The 13,552-nt window shown below is 37.3% G+C and overlaps 3 protein-coding genes across 3 annotated transcripts in view; 2 read left to right on the top strand and 1 right to left on the bottom strand.

The window, feature by feature from the left end:
• The first annotated feature begins 207 nt into the window (after nucleotides 1-207).
• On the top strand, nucleotides 208-4,293 carry mep1a.1 (meprin A, alpha (PABA peptide hydrolase), tandem duplicate 1). Its single transcript, XM_016293671.1, has 13 exons — nucleotides 208-278; nucleotides 396-420; nucleotides 513-554; nucleotides 724-764; nucleotides 894-969; nucleotides 1,084-1,201; nucleotides 1,473-1,648; nucleotides 1,730-1,951; nucleotides 2,456-2,602; nucleotides 2,692-2,907; nucleotides 3,424-3,888; nucleotides 3,987-4,160; nucleotides 4,244-4,293. Exons 1-13 carry the CDS (start codon nucleotides 225-227, stop codon nucleotides 4,291-4,293), a joined length of 1,806 nt encoding a protein of 601 aa, XP_016149157.1. The 5' UTR covers nucleotides 208-224.
• A 1,284-nt stretch (nucleotides 4,294-5,577) lies between these two features.
• Nucleotides 5,578-10,197, top strand: mep1a.2 (meprin A, alpha (PABA peptide hydrolase), tandem duplicate 2). The gene is made up of 14 exons (XM_016293648.1): nucleotides 5,578-5,628; nucleotides 5,754-5,778; nucleotides 5,878-5,931; nucleotides 6,082-6,122; nucleotides 6,256-6,331; nucleotides 6,417-6,534; nucleotides 6,624-6,799; nucleotides 6,949-7,170; nucleotides 7,294-7,440; nucleotides 8,042-8,257; nucleotides 8,648-9,094; nucleotides 9,284-9,451; nucleotides 9,588-9,774; nucleotides 10,047-10,197. The coding sequence occupies exons 1-14, from the start codon at nucleotides 5,578-5,580 to the stop codon at nucleotides 10,195-10,197; spliced, it is 2,079 nt and encodes a 692-aa protein (XP_016149134.1).
• Nucleotides 10,198-10,787: 590 nt separating this feature from the next.
• Nucleotides 10,788-13,552, bottom strand: part of LOC107601465 (adhesion G protein-coupled receptor F5-like) — a 15,195-nt gene continuing 12,430 nt past the window's right edge. Inside the window, exons 17-21 of the mRNA XM_016293647.1 lie at nucleotides 12,065-13,381; nucleotides 11,927-11,968; nucleotides 11,817-11,849; nucleotides 11,642-11,711; nucleotides 10,788-10,913 (exon numbers count right to left, since the gene is read on the bottom strand). Of these exons, the coding sequence (XP_016149133.1) occupies nucleotides 11,670-11,711; nucleotides 11,817-11,849; nucleotides 11,927-11,968; nucleotides 12,065-13,381 (1,434 nt within the window). The 3' untranslated portion in view covers nucleotides 10,788-10,913; nucleotides 11,642-11,669. The remainder of the gene's footprint in view (nucleotides 10,914-11,641; nucleotides 11,712-11,816; nucleotides 11,850-11,926; nucleotides 11,969-12,064; nucleotides 13,382-13,552) is intronic.

Raw genomic sequence — 13,552 nt, 5'->3', positions numbered from 1 at the left:
GTTTGAGCTGATTTTCAGCATCTTAGGCTGCACTGAGTTGCAAAAGCTTTGTAAACTGCACATCATTTGCTAACACTATGGGAGACACGTGTTTCTTGGGTTATAACAATACTGTCAGTAGTGAGACATTTCAAGTCATTGCTCCAATAAACATGGTCAAAGGTTAAAGTTCTCTTTATATAATTTAAGCAAAGACAATTTCTTATACCCCACATATTGTCAGGATGCTTTTACCAAGGCTGCTCATCTTTACAGTGCTGGCTGCGGTCCTTCATGCAGTGAGTGAATGATTTTCTGTATTTATAATTTAACCTTGATGATACTTACACAGGCTTTGGCCCCTATTGACCGCTACCTCTAAATGCATTTAACCCTATTCCTTCCGTTACTTTCAGATTCCAGTTTCAACTCATATTCATGGTAAGCCTTATGATTTTAATTAATGATTGTAAATAATACATTTTTATTCAACTTATCTAAATAGTTATATAACACTGTTTTTTTTTCTACAGAGGTTGAAGATGAACCCAATTTTAACCCTTTCATCAATCTTGGTAATCTATATCAACTTTTATATACATTACATTGCACAACAAACACAACAAATTTCATTTTAATGCTACTGTATATTCAAAGAAATACTTTAAGTTTGGATTAATCTACAAATTGTTGAGCAACTTCATTACAACATCATTCAAATTTCACTTTTAACTTGTTTGTCAGGAGCAAAAACCCAGCTGATTGAGGGAGACATTGCCATACCTGTAAGTGCATAATCAATGTTATATTTATTTAAAAAAATGTGTTGCATGTGCCAAAATCCTCTTAATTATATGTATCAGTATCTATTGTTGATTTTGAAAAAGTCTATTAAAATCTATATCTCTTTACAGCCTGGTCGCGTTGGTCTTATTGACAAAACATACAGATGGAAGTTCCCTATTCCATACATTCTGTCTGACAGCCTGGGTAGGTGATTTTTCAATTGTTTACCAAATCAAGTACAAAAAAACGAAAACTGACAAATTTGTATTTTTGTTATGGTGATTTTCTTCATGGATAAATTATTTTCTTTTTACACAGACCTTAATGCAAAAGGTGCTGTTTATCAGGCGTTTGAAATGTACCGTCTAAAGTCCTGTGTTGATTTCAAACCCTATGAGGGCGAGAAGACATACATCAAATTTGAGAAGAGAGACGGGTATGTGTGAAGCCAACCATTGGAAACGATTTCTGTTATAACACCAGCATATAAATGTTGAGCATAAGCAGGTTCACACAGAATTTTGCCCCAAAATCAGTTCATCTGGGCCTGACAATAAGTGTGTACATGATGATAATAATAAAGCTCTGCTAAATAAACACATGGACTAACAAATAATGGTGCTTTTTAGGTGATTCAGCCATCAGAAAACATATAAAGTCTTATATTATAAACAAATCACACTGACAGGACTTGAAATTGCTGGCAGGTGCTGGTCGTATGTTGGAGATCTACAGAATGGGCAGGTGCTTTCTCTGGGGCCTGGCTGTGATCATAAGGCTGTGATTGAGCATGAACTGCTGCATGCCCTGGGCTTTTACCATACACAGTCTCGCCAGGACCGAGATGACTATGTGAAGATCTGGCTAGATCAGGTCACTGAAGGTTAGTTTGTTTAATATTCATTACTTAATCTTACAATTTTGCATGTGCCTTTTATACATCACATAATATTTTGTTTTCTAGGCATGGAGCATAACTTCAACAAATATGATGATAGTTTTGTCACAGATCTAAATACTCCATATGACTATGAATCTGTCATGCATTATCGTCCATTTGCTTTCAACAAAGACCCCAGTATTCCTACCATCACCACCAACATCCCAGAGTTCTTCAACATCATAGGGCAATACCTGGACTTTAGTGAGATGGATATTGTCAGACTGAATCGAATGTACAACTGCTGTAAGTATATATATATACAGTGGGTACGGAAAGTATTCAGACCCCCTTAAATTTTTCACTCTTTGTTATATTGCAGCCATTTGCTAAAATAATTTAAGTTCATTTTTTTTCCTCATTAATGTACACACAGCACCCCATATTGACAGAAAAACACAGAATTGTTGACATTTTTGCAGATTTATTAAAAAAGAAAAACTGAAATATCACATGGTCCTAAGTATTCAGACCCTTTGCTGTGACACTCATATATTTAACTCAGGGGCTGTCCATTTCTTCTGATCAGCCTTGAGATGGTTCTACACCTTCATTCGAGTCCAGCTGTGTTTGATTATACTGATTGAACTTGATTAGGAAAGCCACACACCTGTCTATACAAGACCTTACAGCTCACAGTGCATGTCAGAACAAATGAGAATCATGAGGTCAAAGGAAGATGTAAATATATGAAACATAATATAATTATTTATAAGCACTATTTGTTTAATTATTATTTATTTGCTTCAGCCTCTTCTCTTACCCTGCTGGACCAATGTACTTTTGAAAACATAAACATTTGTGGGATGATACAGAGTTCCACTGACGATGCTGATTGGGTGCATCTTAAAAGCTCTCCTGGCTCTGAGGACCATACACTCAGTGGACAATGCAGAGGTTACAAATCTCAATCACCTGAAAAGTACCTTTCTCAAAGTGGCTGCAGTTTGACCAATTTAATCACATTTTTGCCTTGTGATTTTTAGATTTAGGATATACTATGCACTTTGACACCTCCACTGGAAATGCAGAGCAGTCTGCTCTCCTTGAGTCCCGCATCCTGTATCCAAAGAGGAAGATGCTATGCCTCCAATTTTTCTACAAAATGACAGGAAGTGTAAAGGACAGGCTAGTAATTTGGGAAAAGACGGATGATGGAACAGGAACCGTGCGTAAATTAAAGAAACTCCACACGGTCTGGGGTAACTGTTTTTTTTTTTACTACTAGTAGCCTACAATCTTAAAAATAAGAGTTCATTATGGGCATCTGTGGTTCCATGAAGAACCTTTAACATCCATGGTACCTTTACATTGGTTCTTTATAGTGAAAAAAAGATTCTTTAAAAAGTCACAGTGAATACTATGAATTTGGACTTACTACTCAGCTACAACTTCTGTTTTTCACTTACTATATAGTATAACAATTTTATTTTAAGAACTGTTAAGAACTGAAAGGTTCTTTGGGGAACCAAAAATGGCTCTTCTTTGGCATTGCTGTGAAAACCCTCCTTTGTTACCTTTATTATTAATAGTGTATACTGCAGGAAAGCTTTAAGATATGATACAAGCGAGATTGTAAAATAATTTAAAATCAACGCTCAATGTCCACTTAATCTTTTATTTATTGTGTAGCCGTATAATCAAAACAACATGATCCCTTATGTAATTGCTTATCATAAAATGAATGTGGGGATAACAAAAGGTTTTTCCTCCCCCAGCTGATGAAGACAAAACATGGAAGATTGCTCATGTGCCTATGCAAATAGGAGCAAAGTTCCGCTTTGCATTCCAGGGAGTAAGAGGAGACCCCGCTAACTCTGGAGGAGGCATATTGATCGATGACATCAGCCTGACAGAGACACACTGCCCTGCCGCTGTCTGGCGCATCCAGAACTTCTCGAGCATCCTGGAAACAGCCGACTACAACACCGTGCTGAACAGCCCTCGTTTCTATAGCCCTGAGGGTTATGGTTTTGGCGTTCAAGTACGACCACTGTCTGGTTACTCTGATTACACGGGCCACTATACTGGTCTGTACTTCCATCTGGCCAGTGGTGACAATGACATTGTGATGCAGTGGCCTGCTGTGAACCGCCAGGCCACCATAGTGGTGATGGACCAGGATCCAGACATTAAGCTGAGGATGTCCTCTGCTCGTAGCCTCACCACTGACATGAGCACAGGTATGTGCTGCGGTTATGGTGATTTGTATTGTGAGTGTGACTAAAGTTAAAAACAAACAAACAAAAAAACACATTCTTTTTGTCTTCCTGTTCCCTAGTCAATGGAGACCAACTAATATGGGACAATCCAAGAACTGTTGGGACCTTTGACCCAAGTTGCCAGTGTTATCGAGGCGATTCAGTGGGATGGAGGAGTTTCATAAAACACTACGACTTACACAGACGGAATTACCTGAAAAACGATGACCTCATTATCTTTGTTGACTTTGAGGGTACATTACACTGACTGTAACATTCTGACTTAGACATTTATACTGTTATTGTCTAATGTTTTTTTATGTGTGTCTCTTTGAAGACTTAACAAGCCTGATAAACAGTGAAGTTCCAGTTGCACCAAAGGTTTGAGGCTAATAAGTCTGTGCTCAGTTATGGTAAATATGGCAGTTTTATTCTTATTGACTAAAAGGACTCACATAATTAAGTACTTGTTGGTTTAACTACCACACCTTTTGATCTACCAATAATTAATTAGGAAACCTCTCACTTGTTTGATAAATTATACATTTTTGAAATCATATGAGATAATTGTATTTTTTATCTCTTGAAACAGGTGTCAAATTCTGAAGTCTGAAGAGAGAAAACTGTGTGCATTGTGGAGAACGTCATTTAAAACATTTTTAAAATAGAATTTTGACAGTCATACTGTGACAAGTCTGTGTTTAATATAATCAATCAGTTTTTAAGCACTCTCAATAAAGCCTTAAATTACACTCTTTTGCCAAATTGTCATTTTAATGCAGTGAATAGTAAGGTTTTGTTACATATTGCACTGGCATCTGAAGCGATACACCTACATGCAGTTGAACCTTGTTTTCTCTGTGAACTTTAATGTTAATGACATGATAATATCTTAATCTTATCTGAAATCTCCCTGATATGATATAATTGTATTCACCTATGTTTCAGGGCTTAGGTTATACATATAAGCCTTTGTACTTTAAACAAAAACTGTGGTTTACCAAATCAGTTCCACTATATTAAATTTAAATACAGAAACATGTTGTTATGGCTTCATTTACATACATTTATTATTTTCATTACATATTTTTATTTACATTTCAAGCACAATTCCTAATATTCCAATTTTTATTATAGCCTATTAAATACAACATTGCTGCTCAAATACACAGAAAAAAATGTTTCATTCATCCAATTAAAAAAATGTAGGGTAATGATTCACATCTATATTTTTTAATTTGAGCCAATGAAAAATAAATAACTTGCCCAAAGGGGGCAACATTTTCTAAAAAATGTTCAGTGTATGGACTAATTAAGTTTAAATTACACCTTGTGCTTCGTTGCTCATCAAATGATATGATTGACTCTTTTGTAACATTGTAACCCTAACCATTCTGACCGATTTAACTCCTGATACTGTTGACATAAAGAGGGATACAGATAAAAAAGATAAAGATAGAGAAGAGCTAAAAAAGATAAAGAAGAGCTGATGCATGCAGTATCCAGACACTTCACTATACACATGACAGGCCAGTAACTAACACCATCCACGTGTGTCACTTCACCTGGTAATTGTCTCTAGTTTTCAGATCAAAGTTCCACTCCAATTCTGACTTTATTGATATGTTTGTATAAGTGCGTTAAACCCTGTTCTCGTCTCTCGGAGTTAACATGGACTCCGTGTGGAGAATCATTCCCTTCATAGTACTTCTCATGCTCAAGGTATTTCAAACTTCATTAATTCATTATATTTTTTAAATGAAAAACAGATGAACTGTGATTGAACAGATTGAACTATGGTAAAGCAAACACATATGAATCTAATCTATAATCACTCTACCTTGCAGGCGCATGCCCTTCCAACTCAGTATGGTACTACACTTTGGACATTTTAATGATCTTGTTAATTTAAATGTTATCTATAGTATTTGTAGAGACTCTTACAGATATTTATGCTTTATTAAATGTTAGGTGAGGATGCAGATGCAGGTGAATTACGGGAGGACATTCTTGAAATCAATTTAGGTCAGTAAAAATGTATTTGTATACTAAAAGTAGCAAAGCTAACAGTTTGCCTTAAACTTTATATGCTTTACGTAAGTATACTCTATGCATTAAAATCCATATTATACATTGTATTTGTCAGTTCAATAAGATAAGATTTTATACATTCAGATTTCCAAAGAGATTTGTTTGAAGGAGATATTGCTAGAGATGTAAGTCTTTCCTTTCAAAACAAAAATCCATTGTTCAAATCTCTACTGCCTTTTGTTTTTATTTTATGGTATTTACTATTCAGTCTCATCGTCACTATTTTGATCATTCCTAAAATGAATTCTTATCTCCCAGCCACGCAGAAATGCAATATTAGATGAAAAAGCAAGATGGGAGTTTCCCATTCCATACATCCTTACAGATAGTTTGGGTGAGATTATTTTCTATTACAGCAAATGCCAAATCAACAAACTGATTTCCAAGATGAGAACATTCATAAAGCTTCACTTGTTTAGATCTTAATGCGAAAGGAGTGATTCTTCAAGCATTTGAAATGTATCGTCTTAAGTCTTGTGTGGACTTTAAGCCCTATGAAGGAGAGAGCACCTACATTTCTTTCACAAAGCTGGATGGGTAAGTAAAATTCAGCCTTTCTGATATGTCATGGAAGTTGGAGTGTCACATTTTTAATATTACATATTTCTTTGTTTTGTCATGGTTAGATGTTGGTCATATGTCGGAGATTTAAAGACGGGGCAGAACGTCTCTATAGGGGACAGATGTGACACCAAGGCCATTGTAGAACATGAACTTCTTCATGCACTGGGTTTCTACCATGAGCAGTCTCGTTCAGACAGGGATGACTATGTTCAAATCTGGTGGGATCAGATCATTCCAGGTTATTTGCATCTATTATAATAATCTCTCTTTTCATATTTTGGTTGCTCATTGTAGCTCATGCAAATTTGTGAATTGCATTGCAAAATTATCAAGGAAGGATGAAATATATGTAATGCCACTTTTCTATTGTCACCCACATTTGTGCAGGAAAGGAGCACAATTTCAATAAGTATGAGGATGATTTTATAACCGACTTAAACACACCCTATGATTATGAGTCCATCATGCACTACAGGCCTCTGTCTTTCAACAAGGACCCTGATATTCCCACCATAACCACCACCATCCCTGCCTTCAATAACATAATAGGACAGCGCTTAGACTTCAGTGCTCTTGATCTGGAAAGACTGAATCGCATGTATGAATGCAGTAAGTCAGAAAATGCAACAACTACCTCTTACAAACATAAATATATTTTGTGCATGTCTGAAAAGCAAATAAAACAAACATTCCATACTTGCAGTATTGCCAAATCGACTTGGTTTATTTCAGGTGCATCCCTCACTCTTCTGGATCAATGTGCCTTTGAGCAGATCAACATTTGTGGAATGATTCAGTATGATGAGGATGATGCTGACTGGGTCCAGACTTTGAGCTCTACAGATGTAAAAGACCACACACTTGGAGGACAATGCAGAGGTAAGGAGGCACTTTGAGAATTTAAGTTGAAGTTACTTAAATTTTGTTTAAAGAATAAATCATTGTTAGGGTTTAACAATACGGATTTTTTAAATATATATTGCATGAAGTTGGCACCAATAAATTCATAAACACATTTTTGATGGAAATTACCTTACATGGTGTAAAATATAACAGATTTTTCAAAACTATTTTCTAGTCTAACCCACTGGTTCCCAACCCTGGTCCTGGAGGCACCCCAACACTGCACATGTTGCATGTCTCCTTTCTCTGACACACCAATTTCAGGTGTTGGAGTCTCTACTAATGAGCTGATGACCTGAATCAAGTGTGTTTGATTAAGGAGACATGCAAAATGTGCAGTGTTGGGGTGCCTCCAGGACCAGGGTTGGGAACCACTGATCTAACCGACATTTCCAAGACCATCACAAGTTACTCTTGCAATTTAAATTATCTTCTGTTTTAGCAAACTAGTTAGCATTATTTTATTTGTATTTAAATAAGCACAATTTGACAACAATATACAATATATTAAAAGTCCAAATGTTTTTTAAAGCCATTAAAGCCATTTTGCATAAACAATATGATTCGTTGTTATTAGATGCAGGCTATTATATGAAATTTGACACTGCTAACAAAGATAAGGGACACAGTGCTTTGCTGGAGTCACGGATTCTTTACCCCAAGAGGAACCAGCAGTGTCTTGAGTTATTCTACAGGATGAGTGGAGACCCTGGTGACCAGCTTATCATTTGGGTCAGAAGAGATGACGGGTCCGGAAATGTTCGCAAAGTCAGCAAAGTTTATACATTCACAGGTCAGTTATAATGCAACATATAGACCATATGTAGCCCCGCCCCTTTTCAGCAGTCCTCTGCAAACATACAGTACAGTATACTTGCATATGGCGCTATATATCTTACTACCGTAGGATCAGCTGCTTGATTGCATTATCCTCTGAAAATATAAACTATATAACAATGCCCAGCTCTAATCTGCTGAATGTGACTGTAAGGCATGAAGATAATCGTGATTTTCTGTAAAGCTGCTTTGAACAATGTGTACTGTGAAAGGTACTATATAAATAAATATGACTTAACTATTGACTGCTGACGAACGACTCAAAATATCTCTTCTGAGATCACCAACGGAATATAGATACTATGTATTATATATTGAATACTGTGCGTCTTTTTGATTTCTTCAGGGGATGGGGACGAGTCATGGAAAATTGCACACGTCACTCTAAATGTTGAGGAAAAGTTCCGGTATTTCTTCCAGGGTATTGTTGGCTCCAACAAAACATCAGGAGGGATCTTTGTGGATGACATTACTCTGACTGAAACATCGTGCCCAAATGCTGTCTGGAGGATCCAGAACTTCACCAACCTCCTTAAATCTGTCCCACATGGTGAAAGAGTTCAGAGTTCCCGTTTTTACCACTCTGAGGGTTACGCTTATGGAATTAATGTTTATCCAAATGGCAGGAAAAACTCATCCGAAGACTTTGTTGGAGTCACATTTCACCTCTTTACTGGTGAGAATGATGCAGTATTAGAATGGCCTGCAGAGAATCGGCAAGTCACTGTATCGGTTATGGACCAAAATCCAGACACAACACTTCAAATGTCTAACAGCAGAAGCTTCACCACTGGTGCGTCTATATCTATCTATCTATCTATCTATCTATCTATCTATCTATCTATCTATCTATCTATCTATCTATCTATCTATCTATCTATCTATCTATCTATCATATATTCCACTTTAATTTCACTTTGCAGGACTTAAGGATTTATGATTTTTAAATGATTTAATGAAACCCATTGAACCACGCACTTAGATGCTGACTCGCGGTGGAGTAAACCATCTTCATTTGAACAATGGGATGAAAGTTGCTTTTGCTACAGAGGTCCAGAGTTTGGTTGGGGCACATTCATCTCGCACGATCAGCTCCGCAGGAGAGACTTCCTCAAGAACGACGACCTGATCATCACTGTTAATTTTGATGGTGATAATCTTCTTTAATGGAGATGTCAGAAAATCTAAATATAGTGTGATACTGTTTCACCCTTCCCCATAATTACTACTGTATATTGTGATAAATATATTTGCTAATTGTTAAAAGTGTGTTCTTTTACAATCAGATTTGGCACATCTTTTAAAATCAGACGTTCCAATCAAAGCTGACCTCTCAAGCGACCCTCAATCTGTAGAAGAAAGCTATGACAGACCAAAAGTCCGGCAGCCACGAGCGATCAGTGACCCATGTCAGCCAAACCCCTGCCATAATGGAGGAGCGTGTGCCGTACATCAGGGGAAAGCATTTTGCAGGTTAGTGCACCTAAATCTGACTGTTATCTCAGCTTATTTCAATATAAAACCACAGTTTGTTGTTTAAGAAGTGTGTTCCACTTGGGTTGAACGAGTTGCATCACCTGGTTGCATCAGGAAGGTCATTTGGCATAAAACTTGTGCCAAACAATTCCACTGTGGCGACCCCTAACAGGAGCAGCCAAAGGATAAAGACAGAGTTTGTTGTTTAAGAATAAAAAATTGCTTGTGTTTGTGTGGCTTATATGGTGACAGTTATATGCATTCTGCAGGTGTGTCTCTGGACAGGCCATTGTGTACACAGGAGACACCTGTGAGAAACAGCACATTGATGGAGGAATTCTGGGAGTTCTGATCGGTGGTGCTGCAGGAACTATAGCTCTTACTGTCGCCATTATAGCTGTGATCTACAGGCAGAACTAAACCTATGTCATCATATTTGACATCTGAATAACATCACTCTTTGATAAGCAAAGTATTTTATTGATGAATCATCTTACAATAAACATCTTTATTAACAATCTTATCTCTCTATTCTCCATATCCCTTTACAAGAAACAAGGAAATAGGTCTAACAAGAGAAAAAACAAAAAAATTATGTCAAGCTCAAGAAGAGTGCTTAGGATGTGTTAAATTAACTTGGGTTCTTCAGATATTTAGTCAGAATGACTAAATAGTACATAGAAGTTGATGTCATAGTTCCTTATGTTTTGCAAAATAGAAGCAGAGCTAAAACTAATCAGCTTACAACCAAGGTAGGTGACCACTTTTTACATTGCATGTGGAGAGACATCTTTATCGGATGTGTAGAACAGTGTTAAATAAAAGACAACAACAATCAGGGTAGAAAACTACAGATAATTGCTACATATTTACAGCAGCACTTTTATTGTTGTTTTAAAAACACAATTATGAACATCTATTTTTTTTTCGTATCTGTTTCTCACCGTTTGTTTCTAATGTTATTCAGTAAATAAAAATGGATGACCACAGCCTACATTTTGTTCCACAGATGCTAAGTCTTTTAAAGTACAATAAGTACTTTTAGGTCTTCACCAAACAGTTGAGCTCCCTCTCCTATATTTGTTGCTGCTGTGGGTTCAGAGGTGTATCAATATCCTGTAATTTTTAACATGTTCCTGCAATGCAAATTGGAAATAGAAAATGTATTAAGGACATTTCTTAAGAATTTGTATGGTCTTCTGTAGAGATGCCTTTGAAGTTGTTTAATAATTGATGAACACTGACTCTGTTATGGAAGTGAATTGAGGTGCTTCAAAAGGTTCTTCAAGCGATGCCATAGAAGAACCATTTTTGGTTCCACAAAGAACCATTCAGTCAAAGGATTTTTAAAGAACCATCTCTTTCTTACCTTTTTATAATCTGAAGAACCTTCTTTCGCCACAAAGAACCTTTTGTGAATCAGAAAGGTTCTTCAGATGTTAAAGGTTCTTTATGGAACCATTTAGACAAAAAGGTTCTTCTATGGCATCGTGAAGCACCTTTATTTTTAAGAGTGTGAGTTGAAATAATGACACTATTGTCTTCCGCTGCTTTACAGCTAAATTGGATTTGTTTCATAATGGATGAACTTTTCAACATTGACATCGTTACTGAACTGAACTAAATCAATATTTGAACCAAACTGGGCTGAATAATGACACTGTTGTCTTTTGTAGAGCTGCTTTACAGCTGGAATGGACGTGCTATTTTCCTGTTTATTACTGTGAAGCTGCTTTGAAACAATCTGCATTGTATCAAGCATTATATAAATGATAAATAATGTGGCTTGACTAGAATTTTCCCTTACATAAATACTCCTGGTTGTAAATCAAACAAGGAAATTAAGGTATATCCAAACACTTACCCTGTGTGCATTTACTTGTATGGATCATTTATTTTGTGGATGTTACTGTTCCTTGCTCTTTTGCTGATTTCTGATGGAATGAAATCAGTTTTATATTATTAAACATGTTTTTTTTTCAGTTAATTATTTTAGCATATTTTGAAATCAAGAATTGTATCTATTCCCCAGAACTTACCCCCAGAACTATTCTCAGTATTTCATCCCGGACCTGAAAAAAAAAGAAACATGTCAGTATCCTGTGGTACTAACTATACAAAAAGCTGTAATGTCAATATCAGTGCATACCCTTTTTTCTGCAAAACATCCTGTCAACAAGATGAAGAAGCCCTGGAAGGTATAGATGATACAGAGGAATCAGCTAAATTATTTCATACATCTATTGCACTATTTAAAGTGTATTTGCATGTAAAGACTGGTGAATACCTGCAGGGAGTTGACAATGGTGAATGCGTAATGCACTACGTATGTAATAAACTGCGTAAAGTCGTCCATCAGAAACACAAAAAGCCCCAGAATCCAAGTCCCACCAAAAATAGGCGTGAGAAAGAGAATCACTTTGATGATGCTTTTTGCCGCATCTTTGTCTCCCTTTTTGTTGCTCTCAGCTCCAGACGGCTTTAAAACGGTTGCAATGACCACCACCATGGAAAACACATTCACCAGCACGATGGTCCCAACTGGGAAAAGAAATGCGTGGATGGATCCCTGCATGGCTGACTGATAGGTAAGCCAGCACGTTTTAGAGCTGTAGTATGGGATGTCACTTGCTTGGTCGTAGTACACGTATGTAACAGCCACAGTCACTGTCGGACAAACGTAGCCAATGGTGAATCCGAGGATCATGTACATCTTTTTCCCAGTATGGCTGAAGACGAAAATGAGCTGGTGGACCAACATGACGCTCAGACACAGCATCCAAAAGAACATTGCAAGGAAGAAGTAATGCTTCGCCACCACCAAAACCAGGCACATGGTTTCATTTAGGATTGATGGGAAGGAGGAAGCTAAGAAGCTGCAGTCGGCCAAAAGCAGACACAGAGAAATGTTGAGGAGAGCAGTGTGCCGGAAGTGGGAGAGGCTGGATTTGACTACGGCACTCCAGACCAAACACTCGATGATGATGTAGACAATGAGAGAGCATATGGAGACTCCCAGTCCAATGTACGTGAGCTGATCTAGAAAAGGCATGCTTACTGAATGCTTAGACATGAGCATGGAGAAGGAGGTGAGATGGTTGCATTCACAGGAGGCAAGGTTCCCGGGGCCTTTAACGAATTCGCAGCCATCATCTGACCATCTTTCCTCAGTGACGTTCCAGAACACGCAGGTCATCTTGGCACTGCTGCCCTGTTCATTTGGAAAAGCCAGTTTGATGTTCACTGACGGCTGAGTGTTGTTCTCAGCTGTGCTGGATACGACTATGCTAGGAAACGATGCATCCTCATAGCCCAGATTTGGCAGGCGGTTGGCCAAGCTCTGTAATCCTACTGTTTTCACCATATCTGCTGTTGCATTCAGCTCAACGTCCACATTGAAAACGGTTCTGTTGCAAGTGCTGCCGCTGCGGCAGACCTGAAGCTGAATGTTTGAGGAGTTGTAGCCCTCACTGGCATTTATTCGGATGGTTTTCACGAGGCCTTCAACAGATGACAGATATTGTGAGGCTAGTGAACTGCTCTCTTCCTTGTCTCCCACTTCCCAGGTTACGTTCAGCATGCTGCTGGCTGAGTCGATGAAATCCTATAAGAGAACAGATTTTTTTACTGTAACTGGTAACCGCAAATATGTTAATCATTCTGATAATGTTAGAGCCTGAGCTGCATTTCAGACTGTAACATGATGAAATTATATTGATTTAATACACTGTATAAATAAAAAAATATTTTAATTATTTCATTCTATATATATATA

Source organism: Sinocyclocheilus grahami, unplaced genomic scaffold (assembly GCF_001515645.1).
Source record: "Sinocyclocheilus grahami isolate Dianchi unplaced genomic scaffold, SAMN03320097.WGS_v1.1 scaffold306.1, whole genome shotgun sequence".
Classification (NCBI taxonomy): Eukaryota; Metazoa; Chordata; class Actinopteri; order Cypriniformes; family Cyprinidae; genus Sinocyclocheilus; species Sinocyclocheilus grahami.
Note: the sequence above shows the minus strand (reverse complement) of the source record. Positions and strands in the feature narration are given on the sequence as shown.